This window comes from Amaranthus tricolor, chromosome 6 (assembly GCF_026212465.1).
Source record: "Amaranthus tricolor cultivar Red isolate AtriRed21 chromosome 6, ASM2621246v1, whole genome shotgun sequence".
Classification (NCBI taxonomy): Eukaryota; Viridiplantae; Streptophyta; class Magnoliopsida; order Caryophyllales; family Amaranthaceae; genus Amaranthus; species Amaranthus tricolor.
The window spans coordinates 7,519,658-7,541,072 of NC_080052.1; the positions used below are offsets into that span (position 1 = coordinate 7,519,658).

Genomic DNA, 21,415 nt, shown 5'->3' on the forward strand with positions numbered 1-21,415 from the left:
ATGCCCACGAACCTAGATAAGAAATAAACTATATAACTCAAAAAAAGGAAAAGAAGTAAACTATTTATGTTTGGGAAACTTTCAAGATTATAAAAACATCTATCCAATCATTGACACTTCCCTCCCCCACAATGGAGAAAAAAAAAAATTTAAGCAATAATTATTATATGAAATCGTGTTATGGTGATGTAATTATGCCGTAATTATGCCCATATTATTAAGACCTCTAACTTAAAACTCAAATTAATACTATTTTATGTATAATTATAAATTATTTAATCAATTTATTAATTGAACTATTTAACAAAATAGTAAAATAGTCATAGATGATGGGTTGTGAAATATAATTAAAAATAAGCATTCCATATTCACATTATTCATTATCATATTAATACTCACTAGGATCAAAAAAATTTATCTTATTTTTCTTTTCAGTTTCGTCGATTAAATTTATCTTATATATATTTTTGTTATGACCTGCACCTTTTTTAACTTCTTGTCAACAAATTTAATTTATATTTCACGTCATTCACACATTTCATGTAATTTCCAATAAAATATCACTTTATTTATTTTCTCAATTCTTAAAAGTCGTCACCCTTTTTATTTTGTGGACACTCTTTTTTCTAATGATATTATTAAAATGCCCTTAAATTTATCTTTAATTATAAAATCAACATTATCATTACTAAACTAAATTTACTAATAATAATCAAATTAAAATAAAAAATATTAATTCTAAAAAAGAAAACAAGTTTTTAAAATTGAAAAAAAAAACCTAATCACACGTTTTGTGTTAAAATTTGATACATAACCACTCTTTTTGTCAGAACTTTTGATAGGAAAATCACATTACTGCAATGTTTCCGGCATTAGAACCTAGGCTTCAAGATCTTTCTAATAATATATTATATGCCTAATTCAAATAACCGAGCGAGAAATGACGATCGTTTAAAGTTTGCTTGTGCTGAAATTTGATATATCTTCAATCTTTTTGATATAACTTTTTATACAAAAATCGTATTAATGCAAGGTTTGGGCATTAGAAACTAGACTTCAAGATCTTTTAAATGACATATTATATGCCCAATTCTGATAATCGAGCGAGAAATGGCAACCGTTTAAAGTTTGCAGTGATTTTTAACATCCAGTCGCGCGCGATCGGAGTGCAGTATGATCGCTAAAGCACGCGACTCAACCGCGGTTCGATCACGCGTTTTAGTTTGGTGAGTGTTCAGTGAGTGTTTTTAAAGAAATATTAGAGAATAAAGGTTTAAAAATTAACCAATGACAAAATTAAAAATTCATTACATAAGAGTTAGTAATGTAATACTCCCTTCGTTCTTTTTTATCTTCCACATTACTATAACGAGTAGTTTCAAAAGTTCCATTTTATTTTGATGTACCCCTTTTCTTTTATTTATAATTATTTTCTCTATCATACTTTCAATACAATCATTACTTTACATTATATTTAATTAAAATAATACTCACTACAACCTATCTTTAGCGAGTACTCTTTAATTTTTCATTTTCTCACCCATTTCTATCGGACAAAATTAGTGGGACATGGGGAGTATTCATGCTTGTATTCCTATCAAAAATTGTAATAATCATTTCTTTTATTCTATTTAAATTGTTCACCATTTCTTTTTGTGAATTGATCTTCTCTTGATCATCCAAATATCAAAATCATGGAATTCCCCTATGGTGGCAACCACCATCACCACCGTGATGACGATGAAAATTTTAAAAACGACCGACGTCCACCATATTCAAATTATCCACCTCCACCGTCTTACGGCGGTGATTTCCGTCACTCTCCGCCACAAACTTATCCTCCTCCACCTTCATACGGCGGAGAATTCTCTCATCATCCACCAGGAAATTATCCTCCTCCGCCGCAAGTCGCCGGAGTTTACCACACATCTCATACCCCTCATTTTGAATCCCAAAATTTCCCTCCTCCACCGCCCCCTCAAGTCGCCGGAGTTCATCACGTATCTCACATGGGATCCCAAAACTACCCTCCTCCTCCTCCTCCTGCTGCTCCGTATGAGCATCAAACTTCTTCCCGCCACCATGAATACGGAAGCGTAGGTGGGTCCCATCATGAAGAGAGCGATGGTGGTTCCCACCATTTTAGGCCTCACATGCCTGGTTTCATTGCTGAGCATTTTCATCATTCTTCTCCAAGTGATGATGTTGGCAGTCATCATGAAAGTGGTGGTGGAAGCTTTGGTGGTGGGTTGAATTTGGAAGGGTATTTTGGGAATAAGCCAAGCCACATGATTTATTGTAAAGCTGGTGGAGATAGATATTGTGTTGCGATTAGAGATGGGAAAGTTCTTCTTACTTATGCTGATCCCAATGATCCTACCCAGGTTTTTGAAATATTTTATTTTATTTTATCGATTATATCTAGAAACGATCTGATGGCTCATGTTACTTGACCCGATTTGTTGATTGCATTTTGATTCTGTTTCTGAAATTGGGGTTTTGTTTTTTCTGATTGATCTTGTTTTGATTGCATACCATGATGATGATTGATGATGTTTTTAGCTGAAAAATTAGGAGCATTATTGTACTGTATTTGAAATTGGGGCTTTCATCATGTTTTTTGAAAAATTAATTTGATGTGAGGAAGAGGTTGACACTTTTCTCAATTTTTGGGGAAATAGAATAATGAGGTTGGAAAAGTTGAACATTTTCAGATTACTGGCAAAGCTATTTATCATTTAAGCACATGAAAAGGTTTTGAAATTTTTAAATATTGTGGAGATTTTGTTAGGAGTATGTACAGTGTAATTGGGTTTAATGTGCAGTTTGGGGAATCGTGAATTAAAAAGATGAACTTTTATCGAGGAATAACTTAACCAAGAGTTTAATCTAATGGTTGATGCACAAAGATATATACTCCTATAATATACTACAAGTACAACACAACCCTCGTATGAGGTCTTTTGGATTAGAATGTGGACGCAACACATGTCATCCTTATACAATTATACACACCCTAAGGTGGATGATTGTTGAACCCCTGACCTCTTGTGACGTTAGCTTATGATATTATGTCAAAGAACCATGATGGTTGAGTTCTCATGATTCTGTTATACTCTAAACCCCCATCACACGAAAGCCCTTGAGTTAGAAGTATAGATGCAACACATACCTTTTTTATATATGGTGCTAAATATTTCACTTAAAATGAATGAAGGGTGAATGAAATTCAAACCCGTAGCCTTTATGTCACGTTGGCTTCTAATGCTAAGTCAAGGAACTAACTCAACCAAAATCTCAAACTCATGATTGAGGCCTCAGTATATATTTAATACTCAAACAAATTGTGTTGATACTTTATTTGATGTGAGGAAACGTTTCCCACCCTTCATTTTTCTTTGTTTTGATTTGGTACGCATATTGTTGATGTATGCATCTATTGCTTCATTTTCCCTATTTAGTCTTTTAATTGAAGAGGCATTTGATGAACGTAATGAAATATTGATAAAAGATGCGTATAAAAAAAGTGATAAACTGATAATGTTGGCTTGCTTTGTAGCTACTCCATAGTTTCTGTAGCATCTAGCATGGACTAGACTAGAATTATGTTGTTCAGCCTTTCAATTTTTACCTTGGTTGCGTGTGTGGGATCCTTAAAGCTCTCACATCGGAATGAATCATAGACACTTTTTTGGACCAAAGATATGATATATGACAATATCGTCAATCTTGCACTTGGTTAAAAAGTGAACCTTTTATATAAGTAGGTGATATGAATCGAATTTGAGTAAAATAGGATTGGATCTTAAAGCTTAAACTAAAAGTATATTTTTATCCGACTAATAGTTCAACCTATAAGATGAAGTATTTAACTGGATAGTCATTTTTCTGTCTGTCTTCTGGATATGAAAATGAATTATATTTGATTCTTATATCATGATATTGTTGAATCAGCACTGGTACAAGGATGAAAAGTATAGCACAAAGGTAAAGGATGAAGATGGATATCCTAGTTTTGCATTGGTGAACAAAGCTACTGGGAAGGCTCTAAAACATTCTGTTAATGGTCATCCGGTGAGTTGCTTGCAATTTATTTTGCATTTAAATTTGTGTCCAATTTTCTGTGAGTAAACTATTTCATGAATAGCTATAAGAACATCAATCAAATGTAATCTATGAGACTTGACTGGACGATATGAGTGACAGTAAACTAAATCACTCTGATGCTTAAATTTGATGGCGTTCTTGCTAGTAGTATGGACTAAACTTTATGTTTGTATGCGGACTTTATTTGGTCTCCATTGCTAATTGATCAACTAAGTTGTGCTGATATCAAGTAGTGTAATTTTGTAATCAAGCTAGATGTGTTCTCAATATATGATCATGTTAAGTAGGATGTGCTAGTATTGAGATGTGCTGAATCTCGATTTAATTTTGTACACGTTTCCAGTTTTACGGTTTTCCTACAAGCCTAGGTTCCCACTATGTGATGGTCAATGTCCAAGTTGATGGATGATTGAGAAATTATGTTGAATATCTTTGTTTTATTAAGGTATCTTCTTCAATAATATAATGTGTGGAGTCTTGATCACATATCTTCTTGTGGGATAGAATAATTTAGTTGTTTGATCTGAAATATGATGCGTGATGAACAATGATCCCTGCCACATCTTGTTTTACATGATTCATTCTCATAATTTAGGAAGCTTCTTATGGTTCAACTTGAGATCCAAATCTTCTTTTTTAATGAACAAAATCTTTGACTTATTTCAAAATTATTCCCACGTTGCCTTACAGTTTTTTACTTTTTCAAGTGTCTTTTTTTTTTTTTTTTTTATAAAAAGTTATGATATATACAGCTCTAAGGCTATTTATGTTATTACCATTACCATATTAGGCGTCAATCGTTGCAATTAATAATTGGTAATCTCTTATTTTAACTTCTTATACATATCCCTAAGAACGACTCCTCCATTTGGGACTTTGAGTTTGACACACTTATCGCAAGAATCTCTCACATCAGTTTTAAAGTGTGTCAAACTTAAAGTGATGGAGGGAGTATGAATTAAAGGGATTATGATATATGTACCCCAAGTAGAGGTGTTTGAAACAGATCCGATGATTCGAAATCTACCCGACCTTGTAACCAAACCTGATTTGATCCGACTTCAAAATGATTTGCAATTTTGTAAAAAACAATATGGACGCAAAACCCGATTATAAACCGACTCGAAACACCTAACCCAAAATCAACTCGATGACCTGAATGAACACCACTATACCAAGGATGTTGTGTGATAAGTTGGTTTTTTTTTTTATTAATAAAAAAAGTTCCAAATACTTAATGGGCACAAGTCATTTACTGATGCTTTGGATTTGTTTTACTTAAATGTCTATTGTCAAAATATTTAACCACAAAAATGTAATCTGAATTCATATTCAGGTTGACATGATCCCTTACAAACCTGATCATTTGGATGCATCTGTCCTGTGGACTGAGAGCAAGGACTTGGGTTCTGGTTTCAGAACTATCAGGAACGTTAATAACGTTCGTTTGGTTTTAGATGCTTTCAATGGTGACAAGGATCATGGTGGTGTCCATGATGGCACTATTATTGCTATTTACAAGTGCTGGAAGGGAGACAACCAGAATCAGCAGTGGAGGCTTCACCGAACCTGTGAGTTTTCTGCTTTTTCATGTTAAACTTTTAACTCTTACTTATTCCTAATATAAGTACTCACTTTGTTATGGAATACATGTTATGATGATGATTATCAAATATATCCTTTATTTAAAGGGTATACTAGGAAACCCAATCATAAACAACAACTACAACACCACGAGGTCCATGAGATCACCCGAATGCCTATAAGCGGCTATTAACTAAGCATGATTTGTTGGGTCGAATGTACGCAGCTTTACCCTTGTAATAACAATGTAAGTGTTTCGGGTTCACCCATGAAGGCAAACACAACTGCAACTTCCTATAAAATAAGCAGTGCTGGTGATATATAAGTCATTATATTAAAGCCAGTTACGATCCAAACAATCTTGTAATGTATCTACTGTCGAAAAAATAACCTAATGTGATTCCACTTCGAACAATCAAAGAGAAGTTGACTAACATATAAGTTTGATAGGCTACTCCTCAGAATATCAATTTGTTTTAGGATGGAACCTTATCGGATTTGTGTGCGGTCAATTCTCCTCTTATGTGGGTCTTGTCTACAAGCCCAATACCAAATTTATCATGTACAATATCCCTATTGTTGACTCATTATCCAACCTGGTGTGAAATTGCAGGAGAATATCCGGGTGATGTTGAAGAAACGCGTCAGCAAATATCTTGTTTATTGTGTGTGTTATTGTTGGTATAATAATACTAAATACTTGTATGTGCATATGCAGAAGCTTATACTGCTGCTGAGAGTTTATATTTATATTGTGTAAGGTTTTGTGGATTGATGCTTCTTTATGTGAGTGACTATGGTTGTGCCTTTGATGGGATAACAATATAAGGTGTTTTTTTTATGAATACAACATGAGCATTGTTTGGTAAACTATTATACTCCTACTTAAAGATTCTCTGCTACAATTGTGTTGGTTTTATGTCTCCAGCATAGTTCAAAACTCGATTTCAAAAACGAGGTTAAGATGAATGTTTTTTACGTCGAGTTTTGATCAGTTTGTCATTTGGAAGTGAAATGATTGCAATAAGAGGTCTCATACAAGTGGAAAAACAAGATAAAACACAATTAAAACAGTAGGAAGAACACACAATGTATGAGGTATTTTGGATACCTTCTCCTCAACAAATGTTTACTTATAATTGGATTTAACAATACAAATATAAATAAGCCTCTCTACTTGAGAACAACCTATCAAGCAAAATATCTCCCAACAATGGAGATCACAAATACTAATACAAAGAAAGAAAACTCTTTCGGTAAACACCATAGCCCTTCACTTTATATTATCCCTCATTCAATATTGTGTGTTGATTCTATGAATGCGTAAGCCCTTTATATAGAGGTTATACTACATTTTAGAATCACACATTAACTCTACAATAAAGCAAAGTAATAAACAGAAATAAGCCCCTCTTCAATGCCCTAAACGTAAAAAAAACTAGCCGCTAGGTCCCTTAGATTGCCGCTTGTTTGAGCAACTACCTTGCTCATTCGACGCGGCTACAACTGAGTGGCTACTGTCAGCTTCTGATCTCTGTGCTCAGACGAGCACTAGCCTTGCTCGAACAAGCACAACACAAACACATTTTGTTTGCTGCTACTTTGTTGCCTTGAACAAGCAACCCCCATACCATCCCTTGCCTCGTTCAAGGCATGGTCTAGCATCTTTAGTGAAGTCTCTTTATGCCTTATTCAAAGCCTCTTTTACCTTGTTCAATGCATCTCAATTCTCATATACTCCGCATCAATCACCTCATGTATTGTTCCGAACTTAAGTCAGCATAACCGACACATTAATATCCTCCTTCTCTAAAGTACATGATAAAGCATGTTTGATTATGTGTTTAAAGCCATTGTCATTATTAAGAGTTTTAACACTTGCATTAACAAGAAGTGATCTCAAGGCTGGATATTGAGGTTTGTTGACTGAGTTGTTCATTAGTGAAGCTCAAATACAATAATGCTTAAACAAATCGAGGTAAATCGAGTTTAAACTTATTTAACAATTTGAACTCAACTTATATATGAGTATTATGAGTTTGCGTAGGACTCATTTGTACGTGTTATTCACATAATCAACTTTTTTTGGTTTTGAATTTAATTGAAAATTGAATGGTGGTCAAAGGAATTAAAGTTAAGTTTTACATTTGAAAATTTATCATTAATTTTGTTTGATTGTAGAGAAAATATCAATTTTGCTCTTAAAGTTATCCGTATTATGATTTTACGTGGAAGCAACTATGGAGATATGATCAAATTGGTATGATCAGATTGTGGAATTGTATGATCCAACAAATAAAATTTAATATTTTATAATCTTTTGTCTCTAGTGGTAATTACCATTGAAAGCGCAAGCCTCAAACAGGTTCAACAAAGAAAAACAAATGAAAAATATAATGCAAAAATGAACACAAGTGTTTATGAGGTATCTTGAATACCTCCCCCTCAAATATAGTTTATTATAATGAATTCAACAATTACAAGTATAATAAACCTCCCTTATCTTGAGAACAATCTCTCAAGATCACAAATACTAAAGCAAAGTAAGAACACTCTCAAGTTTCTAACAATGCAATAGCCCTCTCAACAATATGTGTGTTTCTGTGGTGTTTCTTACTATGAGTGATGAATCCTATTTATAAGCAAAGTATTCATCACCTTTAGTATTCCCTCATAAATCACCATAAACTCACATGTAACATCCCAATTAACAATCTAATTAACCATGACAATAAACATTACAATAAACAATAGAGTAATGCACCACATTATTGCATAGTCACTACAAATTCTAACCAAAAACAGAATCCAATGTAGTCTGCTGGACTTCCGCTCGACCGAGCCACTACCTCGCTCGGTCGAGCGAGCTTCCAGAGAAGCTACTGACTTGTTCTGCACACCTTGCTCGACCGAGCCAACACCGCTCGACCGGTCGAGCAATACTTTACTCGATCGAGCGGTTGGTCGAGCCACTCACTGTTCTGCTTCTTTATTTCTTGCTTTGATCAAGCAACTCTTATCAATCGTTCCAAACCTTAAATCACCCATATTCGACACATCTTTATCGACCCTCTCTAAAGTACAAGACAAAGCATGTTCGATTATATGTTTAAAGTTAACGTCATCATTAAGATTATTGGTACTTGCTTTAACAACCATTTTAAAAGTATAAGTTTGTGAAATAAAATATCCTTAATTTTAATTTTAAGGTATCAAATAGAACAATATTCAATCATTAGTTTAAAACTCTATATCAATAATTTTTTTTTCATTCTTTTTATAATTATGAAAAGCTTTAAAAGAGTGTGTATATCAAAGAATTAAGTGAATTATGGTGCATAACAAATCAATTACAATTCAGACTATGTTTAAGGGATCGAATCGTAAAATTGAAATATTATATTATAATTCAAAACATTAAATGTTAATTCTTTTAGAATAGTAAGATTCTACCAAAATTATAACTCTACCTAAAGTGTTATTTCAAATAAACATCTGATTAACTAAATGTACACAAATCCTTAAATTCGATTGGGTATGGTCGGAGTGGGCTACATGCCAAAGAGCCTGACCACCTCAAAAAATGATCATAATCACAACGCGTATGTGAGGTTTGTATATTGATCCGACCCTTTGTTATGTACACCTCTATGCTGCAACTAGGGCGTTTAAAATTGGATACCGAGTCGACCCGGATCCAGAAATTCGGATATCTGATTTTTCGGATACCTAAAAACGTTATTCGGTTTTCGACCCGAATTAAACCGGGTATCCGAATTTCGGATAATCGGTTTAATCCGCGTTGGATCCAGTACCCGGTTTTATTAGAATGTTTTTATTTTTTATTTTTTTGTCTTTAGTTCGTTCAACCATACGTTTTTTTAGCTCTATGTTTATTTAGAATATTTTCATATATAAAATTCAAATACTAACTCTCTAAAAATATTTAGTTTAATTAGTTTTAAAAGACAAATTAAGAAAATTAAAGAATAACATTATTACACACTGGTCTAAGTAAGAACAATCATAAAAAAAAAATTTACGGGAGAAAAATTATATTAAGATTCAATCCAAGGTTAGCTTAATAGATACCATCATCATTTTATTTGCTAAAAAAGTAAAAAAAAATATATAATAAATAGATAAATAAAACCAGATATTGGATATCCGGTTTCCAAAAACATGTGACCCGAATTCGGTATCCGGTTTGCGAAAATCGGGTAAATTATCCAATTTTGGAAATCGGATACCGGATAATTAGAATCGGATATTCGGATCGGGTTTTTATGCACACCCCTAGCTGCAACACATATTTAACTTTTTTTTTAATTCCGAGTAGGTTAGAATAGGGATGGCAATGGCTCGGACTCGGCTCGGATTATACATACTTCGACTTTGCTCCGGATTTTAGTCGAACTTTTTTTTTTTCAATCCACCTCCACTCGGAATCGGATTATGCATACTCCAAGTTTGCCCCAACTCGGACTCTCGGACCTCCAACGGAGTCGGATTATTATTAAACTTTGTCGTTGTGATATTGTACTAATGATTTAAAGCATACGAAATTAACAAAATATATTTTTCAAATACAATTTAACAAAAAAATATGTACTTTGAATTCAAGTTTAACATGAGAAATATTCCTAATACTACAATTTAACAAAATTTTCTCGCATTTTGATTTGACGTATTTTATTTCTCTTGATCTGATTTGTCGTATTTTGGTTGATTGATCTAAATAAAAATACCAATTAGTTTTTCAAAATCGAAATTACAATTAGTATGAGAGAGAGCTTGAATTAGTCACGTCTAGAGTTTTAAAGGAAACAAAATATTGGGTTAAAAGTCAAATTCAAAGTCGGATTTCCTTCAGAGTTGGAGTCGGGTCGGAGTGTCGGATTTTTAATAAGGTCCAACTCCGATCCGTCTCTAACTCGAATTCGGATCGTGAAGTCGAAGTTGGAGTCGGATAACCTTTTCCTCGGACTCGAATCGAATTATTTTCCTTGGATCGAATCGGACTAGGGTCGAATTCGGACTGAATTGTCATCCCTAGGTTAAAATACCATAACATAACATATAAGTGAAAAAAAAAAAAAAAAAAAATTAATCCTTCCTAAAATTCACATAGGAGAAATGAGAGCACTAACGAAAGGGTAACACGTGATTCTCGAATTTTATTTCCACTGTTTTATTATATTTGCTACATTTTACTTTTTACGCAATTTAATGTGTAACTTTGATCATTTATATCATAACTTATACTTAACTAAAAACTATAAAAATTTAATATTATGAAAGTATTTAATTAGACGATTCAAACAATATTCTACTTAACTATAATTTTTCTAACACATTACTCACAATATATAAAATAAGCTTAAAACTTATATAAGATTATTTCGGAATGAAAGAATGAGTATTTTATTTTTGTTGCTCATAGTCTCAACCTTAATTATTCATCTACAAACAAATGTCTCTCCAACGCGGGAAACTCCAATAGCAAAACCACTCAATCAACAATAAAACCCTCTCAAAATCCCATCAGCAACCATGTCCTCCAGCGTCATAGTCCTCGACAATGGCGGATCCACCATTAAAATCGGCGTTGGAGGTGACCGTAATCCTACTCTCATTACCCCAAATTCCACCGCAAAACCCCCCTTTTCTTCTTCTTCCTCGAAAAAACTCTTAACCTCAAACGAAATCCTCTCTTTTGATCCAACTTCACTTTCCCTTCGTCGCCCCATTGACCGTGGTTATCTCCTTAACCCAGATCTTCAACGTGATATCTGGGCCCATCTTTTCCGTACTTTACCACTTCCATCACCCAATAATTCATCCCTTCTACTTACAAATCCACTTTTTTCTCTTTCTCATTCACCCATTTTTGAGCTTGTTTTTGAAGATTTTAATTTTAGGTCTCTTTATATTTCTGATTCTCCATCTTTAGTTCATCTTTATGAAGCTAGTAGAAACCCTAACGGTGTCGTTTCCAGGACACAATGTAGTCTTGTTGTTGATTGTGGATTTTCTTTTACTCATGTTGCTCCGGTTTTTCAGAATTTTAGTATTAATTATGGGGTTAAAAGACTTGATTTGGGTGGGAAGGCTTTGACGAATTATTTGAAGGAATTGGTTTCTTATAGGTCTATTAATGTTATGGATGAATATTTGATTTTGGATCATGTTAAAGAACAACTTTGCTTTGTTTCTCTTGATGTTCCTCGTGATTTGCAGATTGCAAGGTCAGTCTTCTCCTCTTAAAGAAAAACTAATTTTCATTTTGGTGAGTTATTATTTAGTATATTTAGTTTTTATTTTTTTTTTTTGGTGAGTTAGTATTCTGGATTCTTCCTAGGTTGTTGCAAGGGAGATCATTTTTCATTTTGGTGGGTGGGTGAATTGGATTCTCTCTTTGACTTACTGGGATAATGGTTTTATTTTCTGAAATTAAGGAATTGTAGGTGAACTAAAAGAATCGATTGTTTTTGAAGGGTTGTAAATTGGGGTTTTAAACAGAGCTATCTAAAAGTATATGGAAGTGTTTAGTTGCAGGTGCAGAAAAAAGAATTGTCTTTTTTGCTTTTTTGTTCTTTGAGGGGGTAGGGTCTTGTTCCTTAATTTGTTAGAGCTAGTTTGCATTTGTAGTGTCTATTGTTTGGGGATTGCTGCTTAATTTGTACAGCTGTAAATTGGTGATGACATGAAACCAACTAATTTATGTAGATGTTGTCTAATGTTTGGGAAGGGGTTGGTGTTGATTTGTGAATTATTCTATTGTAAAGATGGCGTGAGGTCAATGTTTGGCATGTAGTGGGTGTTGTCTTTTGGATTAAGGTTTTGGTATTGTCGTAGGGAGATCAGGGCTGGTTTGTTGTATTCAACTATTTGGGGTGGGGCCTTGGGGGTGGTAGGAAGATTGATGGAAGAAAACTAAATGGGACTAGTCTTGGGGATTTGTTGGGTAAAGGTGAATTGCCTATAACAATAAAGCATTGTAAGATGCCACCTTATGCCTTGTGGAATAGAGACATGTATATCTTTCTGCTTTGGAATCGATTTTGATTATCGTCTGAATTGATGAAATAGATGCCATTTTAGAGGGTGGATAAGGGGGATTAGTTTTGTTGTATATGGGAATAAAGATTGCTATCACTGGTGACTGGGGTGAGCACTCATACTGTAATGTGTTCATCTGCGATGGTTCCGATATTTTCGCTGAGCTTTTGTCATGTGTGTAATTGCACTATAGAATAGGTTGCTTTTAGGTTGAGAGCTTACAGATTGTTTGCTTTAAGGCATCTGCTTATGGATTTATTTATTAAGGAAGACCTGGATTTCATGTTTTCTTGGAGCTTTGGAATTTTCTGTGTTTACCAGACCAACGCAAACTTTTCTCTTGGATATGACATGTTTGGCTTAGTTATCTTGTTTGTGCAGTTTTAGCTACTTTGATTGCTTATAATGTCACTAGTCGTACAATATTTTTACTCTTGCAGCTGCAATAGATTGTTTTCTTGACTTCTCTGTAGCCAATTTTTTCCTGAAATTGAGGAATTGTAAATTGTCCTCTGCTGTTGAGTGTTACGCAATATGACTATTCAATTATCTTTTAGGAAGTCTGGCAGAGATAACCTTTTCAAATGCACATATGTCCTTCCGGATGGTATCACTCATACAAAGGGGTTTGTAAAAGACATTAATGAAGCACAGAGGTACCGTACTCTATATGACGAAACACCAAACGTTACAACCAATGAGGAGAAGGTTAAAAATCCTTCAGAAGATGCAGAAGATTTAGATGACAGAAAAAAAGTCGATTTAACCAAAAATGTACATCCCATCCTTCCGTATTCAGTCACAAGTTTCTAATTTTCATCATGCCCTACAAGCTACAGTGTGTTTGTCTTGGTGCAGGAGTTTAACTTGACCAATGAGCGATTCCTTGTGCCGGAGATGATTTTTCGCCCTGCTGATTTAGGTTTGTTTGTCTTGTATTACCTTCCCATTAGAAAATAAAAACATAAGTATTTTGATAAGTATATTCTTTTTAGAACTTGACTAAAAAACAATGATTACCAACTATTTTTACAGGAATGAATCAAGCTGGTTTAGCCGAGTGCATTGTCCGTTCCGTTAACTCTTGTCATCCTCTTCTTCATCCAGTCTTATATGAAAGGTTGCTGCTGAAGTTTTGCAATTTTTTGATTAAATTAGTTGAATCTGAATACGTCAATTTTTTGCATTTTATGAACTTTAATGTCCGAACTGTTCTGCAGCATCATTTTGACTGGCGGAAGCACTCTATTTCCTCATTTTGCTGAGAGATTGTAAGCTCTGCCTTCTAATTGAATAAGTCTCATCCAACTTAGGCTGAATAGAGTCATTTCACAAAGTTTTGTTTTTTCGATACACTACAGGGAAATGGAGCTCCGACCATTGGTCCCTGATGATTACCAAGTGAAGATAACCACTCAGGAAGAGTAATTTTCTTCTTTGCCCAAACAATTTATTACTGCATTATTATACTTAGTAAAAGTCTTGTATAAACTTGGTCCAATAAAAATACTTACTGATAGATTTTCGTTGTTCCAGTCCCATATTAGGTGTCTGGCGAGGTGGCTCACTTCTGGCTTCTAGTCCTGATTTTGAGTCAATGTGTGCTACAAAAGCCGACTATGAGGAGGAAGGATCAGCCCGTTGTAGTAGACGATTCTTTCAGTGAATTGATATGGGTTTGTTACTGCAACTATCAAATGCAATGAGCTTCTGTGCAGAAAATAGGCTAGAAGATACTTTAACCTTCCCAGCTCTCCAACTGTACTTGCGTTCAGGGGATATCTTTACAGCATGCTGATGACTCTGCTAACGAATGTGGGCTGACACTCAATTTGGTATTTTGAAGTGCCATCTTAGGAGTCTAGTGTTGTATCATTCTATGAGGTGCATTATTTGTTATTTTAATGTATTATATGATGTAAAATTTTACCAGCAACATTTCTTTAGTCTAGTTTTACTACATGAATTCAACCTAGACAAAGTTTAGGGGTTAAATACTTGAATACTTCATATCATATGTAATCATATCTTTGTAATAAGACCACATGAATTCCATCTTAGGAGAACTGTAACGTCAGCTGAGTTTGGTTTCCTACTCTTAGCGCATCAATCCACCTGTCCTTGGTGCACGTTACTTCTTCATTGCTTGTCGGTGCAGGCAACTTCTTCACTGCTATCTCTGACATTATTCGGGTAGAATTGCCGCATATTTTGGTGATTTGAAAACCTTCAACGCACAGATTTGGTGTTTGCGAATAGCGAGTGCGACTTGCATAAGACCACATCACCCTTGACGACTGTGATGCCATTTTCTAAGAATTTAGAACTGACCCATGAGCTTATCTTTTAGTTGGATCATTTCTGAACTCAGGGTAGTAAAATTTGAAAAATTCTTTGAAGGTCCAAAGTAATTTTTAAAATTATGATATTTTTTAACAACTTTAAACACTTAACATATACTACGTAATTCAATATTGAGGTTACCAATATTTCGGGAATCTGTGCGGTCAAACATGCTCAGAACCTCCCTTGTCTGAACCATATCAACCGTCTTATTGATTAGGCATTAGACCTCCTCCTTAGCCTCGGCCATTGCGGACTCGAGTGAGTCCACTTGGTTTAGCCCTCCAACATTGGAATCGAATGCTGCCATTGTGCAATCAAGCCCGTCTTGCATATATCCTATGGCTAGTCCAATCTCCATATGATAAGCTTCATAGTTAGCATGACTGATTGTCTTTGCTCTCCCCTACACCATACTATCTTTGTTGGCAATTGTCTTGTCCACCTTCATGACTAGCACCAACATCTTGTCATTAGCTTGGCTACAAACAAAGTCCTTTTGTAACGCACAAACCACTGCTCAACAGACCCACGAGCCTAGCAAACAACCTGTCACATGCTGACTTGTTCTGCTAAGTCGTTACACATATGCTACTTGCTTATCGCCTTGTCGTGAGCCAAATCAAACCTCTCAAAGGATGGTTGTTAAGATTTATTGGTCAAGTAAAGAAGCTATGTAGGCTAAGCAAAGGACTAGTATCCTAGCAAGGAGAGTAAGAAATGTATATTACTCTCACAAAAAAGGCTTTATAATGCTCGGGTAAAGGTAAACAACCATATCCTAACTAGGCAAATCATGGGTGAAAAACCGAAGTTCAGAAAGTAAACTAAAAATAAAGTATGATATTCCATTCCAAAGAAGCAGGATATAACCCAAAACAAAGTGTTTGGCCTATCTATACTACTATTCTAAATTCACCCCTGTCTGTGTCGAGCCTTAAAAACACTCTTACAAAATTTTAACATGTTATGAACAACTCGTTTAAAACAAGACAAAACTGCATAAAAATCAATAATTTAACAATACAAGAATGGTACAAAATTAGTCATTAGCAGTAGCTAACTGAAGAGAAAGCAATTCTTCTTCAGGAATAGTTCTAATAGTACAATCAGATCTTGGATAAGCAACACACAACAAGGCATACCCTCTTTCAATAACATCATCACTCAGCATTCCTTCACTTTGATCAACTTTCCCACTTAACAGCTTTGCAGGGCAAGTCATGCACACCCCAAGCTTACAGTCATGGGGTATGTCGATCCCGCTATCCAGCGCCTTCGATAAAATGCTCTCGTCTTCATCCACTTCCAGCTCTGTTGCTTCACCTTCATGCTCTACCACCACTTTGTAGGCGCCACAAATGAGAGAAGGGGATAGTCGAGAAGGCTGGCATAAGGAAATGTAGGAAGAGTAGTTTAATGGAAGTTTGGGTTGTATTTGTTTTGTGAGTGTTATGAGAGATGGCGAAGTGAGACGAAAAGTAGCCATTGTTTTGTTAGGAGAGGACTGATCAGCTTCAGTGTTGGGTTTTTGATGGTTTAGACTTGGAAGAGTATTGTGTGGTTCATGGCAACCTTGGAGTTGGGTGGATAATGGAATGTGAATTTCTATATCAATCTATTTCGAATCAAGACGATGTCGTTTCGAGTAACCAATTTTTTTTTTTATTTTAAAAAGTTACTATATATGATTATATTTGTTTCAAACATCATTACTAAGATCAGGGCGGAGCATAAATTGACGGATTCTTTTATTATTATGTGCAATTTCAAAAATTATGATAATTTTCTAACAACTTTATATCTTTAAACAATTAATATATATTACACAATTTAATATTCAGACTCTAATTTTTGAAATCCTATATGGTTAAACTTGTTGAACATACTATAAACCTCCCAAACTATGATTGTGGATGTAAATTTTGATTGTAATCAAGCAGGAAAAAAAAGTAAAGAGGAATGGGTTATTTATTTTAGGGTGTCATGTATTGATTCGTCTTTATAAGTTATAACTATAATAACACTGTTTATGGTTCCGAAATATCGCAATTATATACTCATGAAACGGTCTTTTTGTATTCCTGTCAAAATTTGATTAGAAATTCTAATCAGTTTGATGCATTTTTATAAAATTTGGTGAATATTTTAGTTTTACATCGATATTATTGAGTTATAAGTTTATAACTTTCAATTATTTCGTTTATTTTTATTATTTCAATTTGATATTACACAATTATGACTTGAAAACTTTTCTTGGTCAAATATAACAAGAAAAACTACATATATAAAATATTGACCAAAAAATATAAGATGTTATTCTCTTCAATTCTTTTAAGTTGTCCTATTTAGTTTTTCAACACTATTCATCGGTCACTCTTTATTTGTACTTTATTCTTAATCTAAACGTCAAAATATAGTCAAGTGGCATCTTGTTTGATTCGTTTCAATGTAAATTTTATTAATATCAAAATTTTTATAATTTTTAATTATGCTAAATTAGAGATATTTAAAATTGAGTTAGTGCATTGAATAGTGTGCCAAAACTAAATGGGACAACTTGAAAGAATTGGAGGGAGTATTAGCTATTTTATAAATGAGAATAAAATAATAATATATTTATAGATTCACTGGATTAAACCTAATTGAGCCAAAATCAACCCAACCGACCAATCTATAAGGTCTAAGTTCATATGACCTATTGGTCGCCAACAAATTATACACCTATAGTCTACTACACTTATTATAGGAAATATAGGGGTCAAACACAAGGACGAAAGTGACAATATGAATTCTAGTCTAAGAAAAGTTGTTAAAATTGGGATTCAACATGGAATCGTTTAAACTTGTAGAATCGAATCAGTAGTCTCGAATCGTAGGATCGTAAGATTTTACAATAAACTTTAATTTGCTATCTAGTAATAAATATTCATCTCAAAAGTTTAAGTTTATTAATTAAAGTTCATTCACTTCTTTTTTTAAGAACCAATAGAAAAATATTTAATAATTAATTTTTAATCTTCATACCAATGAAGAAGTTTATTTTTGAAAAATTATGATGATGAATCATTAAATCATTAGAAAATAATGAAAGATGGTACATAAAAAAAATTAATAAAATTTAAGAATAAATTTGTAGAATCGAATCGTTAAATCTTAGGATCTTATGATTCTACCTCTAAAAATTTTATTTTGATTAGAATCGTAAGATTCTACCAACTTACGATTCTACCTACGATTCAAATGGCTCGCTTAATTTAAGATCGTAAAATCTTAAAATCGTAGATTAGAATCGTGATTTTAATAACAATGAGTCTAAGTTTTGATGGGTTGATGATTAATTAAAGTTTATGTGTGTTGAATTTACACATGGAAGAGACAAAGAACAAGTGTAAAGACAGAAAAGTAATCTGATATTCATTCACTAAACTTTGATGATGTTTACAAGAGGTACAAGATCCTTAGATATAGGATTGGAAACCAAACTAAATAACAAACTAACTATAGTACAAGGAAAACATAAAGAACTAAACTATACTAACTAACTCATCCTAACAAACTCTTAACTAACTGGGCTGACTTGGATACATAACAAACACTTAACAAACTATTGATTATAAGACTAAGCTTGAAGGCAGCTGCTGTGAAGTAGAGCCTTTGCACAGAAGTTCTTGTAGTTTGGCAGAAGGAAGAACCTTTGTAAGAAGGTTTGCAAGCTGGTGCTTTAGAGGTAGATAAGAGAGCTGTAGGAGTCCCTCTAAAACTTTTTCCTTGGTGAAATAGCAATCTATCTCAATATGTTTTGTCCTGTCATGATACACAGGGTTTTTGGCTACGTAGATTGCTGACATATTATCACAATTTAAGGTCACACGCTTAAGGTTACTAATCCCTAGCTCTTCTAAAAGTCTAATAGTCCATACTACTTCTGCAGCAGTGGCAGCCATTGCTCTGAACTCTGCTTTAGAGCTTGATCTTGATACTGTGCCTTGTTTCTTTGACCTCCAAGTTATGGGAGATTTCCCTAACATTATGATGTACCCAGTGACTGATCTCCTTGAATCAACACAAGTACCCCAATCACTATCTGAAAAAGCTTGAAGAGTTAACTTGTTTGAACCATCCATAATGATGCCTTCACCACATGTACTATGTACATAGTTTAAAGTATGCCTCAAGGCTGTCCAATGTGAGTCTCTTAGTTGCTGCATGAACTGACTCAAGGCTTGTACTGCATAGGAAAGATCAGGTCTGGTATGGGTCAGAAAATTTAGTTTTCCTACTATACTTCTATAGGGAGTAGGATTGTCTAGCAGCTTGCCCTCATGAGCTGATAATTTGAGATTCACAGGTAAAGGAGTGACAACATGTCTAAAAGTGTCAAAATCAGAATCAGAAAGTAATTCTTTTGTAAATTTTTTTTTTGGTGAAGAATAATGCTAGTAGAAGTATAAGCAACTTCCATACCTAAAAAATAATGAAGCTTCCCTAAATCTTTAATACTAAAAACACTATGCAAGTATGTTTTTAGATTGTGTATCTCATGAGGATCATTGCCTGTGATGAGTATATCATCAACATATATAGCAAGAAAAATCATGTGATTATTTTGTCTCTTAATGAAGAGTGAGTAATCATTCTTTGATAGGTGAAATCCATACTTGATTAACTCTTGAGATAGCTTGGCAAACCATTGCCTTGATGCTTATTTCAAACCATATAAGGACTTATGTAACCTACAAACATGATTATGAGGATTAGGATACCCTGGGGGGTAGGCCATATAAAATTCTTCTCTTAATTCTCCATGCAAGAAAGCATTGTTCACATCAAGTTGGCTTACTATCCAACCTTTGTGAGAAGAAACAACAAGAAGACATCTTATGGTGTTCATTTTCACAACAAGGGAAAATGTCTCTTCATAGTCAATTCCAAACTTTTAATTGTATCCTTTAGCTACTAACCTAGCTTTATACCTCTCAAGTTCCCCATTTGCCCTCAATTTGACCTTAGAGACCCATTTTAAGCCTATTACCTTTTTGCTAGGAGGAAAAGGCATTAATTCCCATGTGTGATTCCTTTCTAGTGCCTTAATTTCTTGATCCATGGCTTCTTTCCATAGAGGATTGGCTAGGGCATGCTTGTAGTTAGTGGGTTCTTTGTGATCATAATGTTCTGAGGTGTGCTAAGTTGGACTATGGTCTTTGTGATCTTCTAAGATCAGTACTGATAATATCATGTCTGTTTTCAATGTTTTGAAGTGCACTAATAGTGTTAGTGATAGGATTTTCAATTACTTCATGATCATTATAATCAGAATTTTCAATGTCATCATGATCATGGTCACTGTGAGTTGGATAGTCATCAAAACTATCAAAATTAGTCAAAGAAACAGGAAGAAAAAACTGTTTCAAAGTGGAATCATGCTCTTTATTTATGCAGTGATAGGGAAAGAAGTGTTTTCATAGAATACTACATCTTTGCTAACAGTCACAACTTTTTTTGTGAGATTGTATACTTTATAGCCTTTTTGGCTAGGAGAATATCCAAGAAAAACACACTACTGTGCTCTTGGAAAGAATTTATGTCTTTCCCTTTTTAGGGTACTCACAAAACAAAGGCACCCAAATACTTTGAGATGGGTGTAATATGGTTTGCATTCAAACAGTAGCTCATAAGGTGTTTTACCTTTGAGAATTTGTAGTGGCATCCTATTTATGAGATGCACTGCACATTGAACACAATCTCCCCAAAAACTAAGGGAAAGATTGGCTTGAAAAAGCAAAGTTCTAACAGTCTCCAAAATGTGCTTCAGTTTCCTCTCAACTATACAATTCTGTTGAGGGGTTTCAGTGCAACTAGTTTGGAGTTTTATTCCATGTGTTCTATAAAATTTGAGTGCTTCTCCTTTTGTTAATTCATCTGCATTGTCAGTTCTAACACACTTGATTTTAGTGTCAAGTTGGTTTTCAATGAACACAGCAAATTGCTTAAAGACTTTGGTAAATTCTGATTTATGTTTTATCAGGAATATCCATGACATCTTGCTGAAATCATCAACAATAGTAACAAACATGGAACAATCAGTTCTTGTTTTATTTCTAAATGGACCCCATACATGAATGTTAATAAGCTCTAAAGGCTTTTGTGATTTACTTATCAGACTTAGGATAAACTGATCTAGTTTGTTTTCCTTGGGGACATATGGTGCAGAACATGTAAGGTTTTACAAGACTCTCACTTATTTCAGGAAACAAAAACTTCAGCCTATTGATAGGTAAATGACCCATCCTTAGATGCCACAACTTGGCTTTGTAAA

At 34.1% G+C, this 21,415-nt stretch overlaps 3 protein-coding genes across 4 annotated transcripts; 2 read left to right on the forward strand and 1 right to left on the reverse strand.

Moving 5' to 3' along the window:
- The first annotated feature begins 1,528 nt into the window (after positions 1 to 1,528).
- On the forward strand, positions 1,529 to 6,561 carry LOC130815328 (ricin B-like lectin R40G3). Of its 2 annotated transcripts, XM_057681762.1 has the most exons (5): positions 1,568 to 2,384; positions 3,955 to 4,074; positions 5,444 to 5,678; positions 5,799 to 5,938; positions 6,305 to 6,561. In XM_057681762.1, exons 1-4 carry the CDS (start codon positions 1,695 to 1,697, stop codon positions 5,882 to 5,884), a joined length of 1,131 nt encoding a protein of 376 aa, XP_057537745.1. In that variant the 5' UTR covers positions 1,568 to 1,694; the 3' UTR covers positions 5,885 to 5,938; positions 6,305 to 6,561. The 2 variants fall into 2 exon arrangements, with proteins under 2 accessions (XP_057537746.1, XP_057537745.1); XM_057681763.1 differs by lacking the exon at positions 5,799 to 5,938 and having other exon boundaries at positions 1,529 to 2,384.
- Positions 6,562 to 11,127: 4,566 nt separating this feature from the next.
- LOC130815240 (actin-related protein 6) lies at positions 11,128 to 14,848 on the forward strand. Its single transcript, XM_057681636.1, has 7 exons — positions 11,128 to 11,939; positions 13,311 to 13,527; positions 13,612 to 13,675; positions 13,789 to 13,873; positions 13,974 to 14,024; positions 14,115 to 14,177; positions 14,290 to 14,848. The coding sequence occupies exons 1-7, from the start codon at positions 11,245 to 11,247 to the stop codon at positions 14,417 to 14,419; spliced, it is 1,305 nt and encodes a 434-aa protein (XP_057537619.1). The 5' UTR covers positions 11,128 to 11,244; the 3' UTR covers positions 14,420 to 14,848.
- A 1,247-nt stretch (positions 14,849 to 16,095) lies between these two features.
- LOC130815241 (ferredoxin C 1, chloroplastic) lies at positions 16,096 to 16,685 on the reverse strand. Its single transcript, XM_057681637.1, has one exon. It carries the CDS (start codon positions 16,583 to 16,585, stop codon positions 16,139 to 16,141), a length of 447 nt encoding a protein of 148 aa, XP_057537620.1. The 5' UTR covers positions 16,586 to 16,685; the 3' UTR covers positions 16,096 to 16,138.
- Positions 16,686 to 21,415: the final 4,730 nt, after the last annotated feature.

Bases quoted from the DNA above. Each gene is read 5' to 3' on its own strand.
- LOC130815328 (XM_057681762.1), top strand. From the start codon at position 1,695: ATGGAATTCCCCTATGGTGGCAACCACCATCACCACCGTGATGACGAT. The intron at 2,385-3,954 runs GTTTTTGAAATA...TTGTTGAATCAG, and splicing joins ATCCCAATGATCCTACCCAG to CACTGGTACAAGGATGAAAA. The intron at 4,075-5,443 runs GTGAGTTGCTTG...ATTCATATTCAG, and splicing joins ATTCTGTTAATGGTCATCCG to GTTGACATGATCCCTTACAA.
- LOC130815240 (XM_057681636.1), top strand. From the start codon at position 11,245: ATGTCCTCCAGCGTCATAGTCCTCGACAATGGCGGATCCACCATTAAA. The intron at 13,528-13,611 runs GTACATCCCATC...GTCTTGGTGCAG, and splicing joins AAGTCGATTTAACCAAAAAT to GAGTTTAACTTGACCAATGA. The intron at 13,874-13,973 runs GTTGCTGCTGAA...ACTGTTCTGCAG, and splicing joins CATCCAGTCTTATATGAAAG to CATCATTTTGACTGGCGGAA.
- LOC130815241 (XM_057681637.1), bottom strand. From the start codon at position 16,585: ATGGCTACTTTTCGTCTCACTTCGCCATCTCTCATAACACTCACAAAA.